The 3545-nt window shown below is 33.3% G+C and overlaps 1 protein-coding gene across 1 annotated transcript; it reads left to right on the top strand.

Moving 5' to 3' along the window:
• The first annotated feature begins 722 nt into the window (after window positions 1–722).
• LOC113757057 (GDSL esterase/lipase At5g03980-like) lies at window positions 723–3100 on the top strand. The gene is made up of 5 exons (XM_027300465.1): window positions 723–945; window positions 1805–2017; window positions 2116–2264; window positions 2482–2755; window positions 2877–3100. Exons 1-5 carry the CDS (start codon window positions 723–725, stop codon window positions 3098–3100), a joined length of 1083 nt encoding a protein of 360 aa, XP_027156266.1.
• Window positions 3101–3545: the final 445 nt, after the last annotated feature.

The raw sequence follows: 3545 nt of genomic DNA, 5'->3' as shown, positions 1-3545 counted from the left end.
TAATTAGTTATATTCAATTCTTTTCCAAACTTGATTTCACAATTGACTTATTTAGGATGCAGTCTTGTACCATAACATCCTTAAGGAAGTTGGAAAAGTTGCTAAATACTTATTATCCTTGTGTTTGTTGTGTCGTAGAAGGAAACAATTCAAATCATGGGAATTGGATTTCACTTTAGAAATTGGATTTTGTCGCTCAGCAAACATACTAGGAGATTGGTACTCTAATTCTAAAGTGAATAGAATCCTATTGGTGCCTATATATTCAGCACTATCAATCATGGGAACTTTATACATCAACAATTCAAATCGTATTTTTTCCTTGTTATACATACTAGTATAACAAGGAAATTGGTATACATACTAGTATAACAATTTTAATCCTAGTATTTTTTCCTTGTCAAACACACTAGTATAACAAGGAAATTGTTATACATACTAGCATAACAATTCTAATCCTAGTATTTTTCCTTGTCAAACATACTAGGAGATTGGTACTCTAATCCTAAAGTGAATGGAATTCTATTGGTGCCTATATATTCAGCACTATCAATCATAGGAACTTTATACATCAACAATTCAAATCGTGTTTTTTTCTTGTTATCTTCTAAGAAACAATGGCTACGAGGGGTCAACATATCTCCATTATTTGTCTCGGTTTCTTCTTAATTCTTCTTCTTTTACATCCTCATGGTTGCACTGCAAGAAAATTCAGAGGTACCATGGCCGGTTTTATGAATGTTGAAAAAGCAGCTGAACTGGGAAGGCTGTATCACCTTGACAAGATATATCAGCTCGGTGACTCAATTTCTGATACTGGAAACCTTGTTTTGGAGAGTCCCCATGGCAGTGGTTTCTTGTTCACTAGACCCCCTTATGGCGAGACAACGTTTGGAAAACCTACTGGTCGATGTTCTAATGGGCTCCTCATGGTTGACTATTTCGGTATGCACCAAAATTAATTCCAAACTACTTTTTATTATTACTATTTTTTTTGTAGTTGAGAATTTTCTTGCAATTTGCCTCTTATAACTTTTTTATGTTTACAACCATTATTCTTCCTTTTTTTTTTTTAATTTACAACCATATCTTCCTATTTCTGGTTGGGCTCCTCATTGTTGACTATTTCGGTATGCGCCAAAAATAATTCCAAACTACTTTTCATTATTACTATTTTTTTTTTGTAGTTGAGAATTTTCTTGAAATTTGCCTCTTATAACTTTATTTATGTTTACAACCATTATTCTTCCTTTTTTTTTAATTTACAACGATATCTTCCTATTTCTGGTTGAGGCTATGTGAATTTCTGTTTCTTTGGTTTGTCAAATTTTTAACCTAATTCTATTTGTTTATTTTCCCAAGCTCTTCTAGATCTTTTTTTTTGTTTAATTTTTTTATATGTGATATCTAATTAAGGATCAAAAGTTTAAATCTACTGAAAAAATTAAACGAGCAGAACCATCATCTAATCAGGCTTGATGTGTGTTACGTGAATATCATGAAAATTAACATGCTTAATTACTCCAGAAAATTTATGCAAAAGTAAGAGAAATTAAAATGGAGAGGGCAGATTAAATCCCAATTTCATAACGTTTAAGTCAGTTTTCTTATTACAAAAAATTAACAAGCGGATATATAGGTTTTTATCAGGAAAAAAGTTTTTCAAACAAGGCAGAATTCCAATTAATTCTTTTGAGGAAAAACTAGGCCTAATTTTTCTTGTAGAACGTCCGTATTTTGGTTCTTTTTTTTTTAATACTCCTAATCGTATTAGCAACTAAGATTGTTGAACTTTGTTTAACAGCAACAGCATTTGGTCTTCCATACCTCGAACCTTACAAGAAAGCTCATGCAAACTTCAAACATGGGGTAAACTTTGCTGTTGCTGGAGCTACTGCTCTATCAGAAGAGGCATTGAAAGCTAAAAACATTACAAATCCAGCAACCAATAGTTCCCTTAGCGTGCAATTGGAATGGATGGCTTCCCACTTCAACTCCACTTGTCACGCCAAAGAAGGTTAGCAAATTAATTTAACTTTTTAGCACAGATCAAGAATATATTAAGGTAACAATTTTTGATTATCCTATTTCTTTTTTTGTTAATCTAAACCCTAGGATGTTGGAAAATGCTCAGAAGTGCCCTTTTCTTTGTTGGTGAGATTGGAGGCAATGACTATAACTATGGCTTCGTTCAAAGAAAAACCTTGGACGAGTTAACTGGTTTAGTGCCAGATGTTGTCCAAAGTATTACAGATGCTGTTCGGGTGATTGCTCTCTCTGTTTTTGATTTAATTTCCTTGTTAATTTAATTTCAAGTATGTTTAATTTCTCAAAACTGCTTTTTTTTAAAAAAAAATTTCTCAAATTCCTTTTTTTTTTGCAACTGTTCAAAAATGGCATTTTTCATTAGGGGTTTGTTTATATGTACAAATAAAAATTTAACAATCTTATTTTCATCTTGCTAATTTTTGCTGTTTTCAGAGAGTCATTGGTTTTGGGGCAAGACGAGTTATTGTCCCTGGTAACTTCCCAATTGGTTGTCTACCAATTTATCTCAGTAGCTTCCACACCAATAACTCAGCAGCATATGACGAAAAACAGTGTCTCAAGGACTTAAACAACTTCGCTGAAATTCACAATGAAGTTCTAAAAGCATCAATCAACGTGTTGAAGAAAGAATATCCCTATGTCGACATTGTCTATGGTGACTACTACAACGCCTACTTGTGGCTCCTGTCTCATGCCAAGCGTCTACGTAAGTTAATTTGTTACCATACCATCATTTTGCCGAAATTTTTTTTAAGTATATATATGTACTAAATTAATTATCTAGCTTAATCCCACAACTTAAAATTTTTGGTTGAAAATTCTTGCAGGATTTGATAGAAATTCTTTACAAAAGGCTTGTTGTGGAAGTGGATCAGGGCCATACAATTTTGATCCTCGAAAGATGTGTGGGGCTGAAGGAGTTTCTGCATGTCCTAACCCTGATAAATACATAAGCTGGGATGGAATTCATTCAACACAACGAGCATATAAGTACATTGCAGGATATTTGTTGCGCTCCATCTTGCCTCAAATGAGGATGTTTCATCTTTGAGTTGGAGATCATGTTATAGTTTCTGCTAGCTAGTTGTCGTTTCAATTCGGCCCGCCGGGGTTCCTTTTCTTTTTGATTCTGTATTTGTTTATTCGATGGTATAACACATTCCATCTTTTACTTTCCATTGACGTTTCTATTGTTATCAACAACATTTTTATTTAGATTCAAATTGAAAAGAAGTACTTTGCATTGATCCAGTAGTACTTGGTACTTCAAAGTTTGCTTTTCAGTTTCATTTTGTTGTTGAAAACAGTTCCCCTGGTCTTTTATCGAGGGGGAAATGGGGAATAGTTTGATTTTGGCCTTAATCTATTTCATGTCTAATTTCTGGCTTTGCACCTGAGTCTAACTCAATAATCTTTAATCAAGCTACTCAAGTTTGGTCAATATTGAGTTAAGTTGAAAAGAGCAGTTGACACGAATAATTCACAGATTCCTTCTC

The sequence above is a fragment of the Coffea eugenioides genome, unplaced genomic scaffold (genome assembly GCF_003713205.1).
Source record: "Coffea eugenioides isolate CCC68of unplaced genomic scaffold, Ceug_1.0 ScVebR1_267;HRSCAF=911, whole genome shotgun sequence".
Taxonomy (NCBI): domain Eukaryota; kingdom Viridiplantae; phylum Streptophyta; class Magnoliopsida; order Gentianales; family Rubiaceae; genus Coffea; species Coffea eugenioides.
Note: the sequence above shows the minus strand (reverse complement) of the source record. Positions and strands in the feature narration are given on the sequence as shown.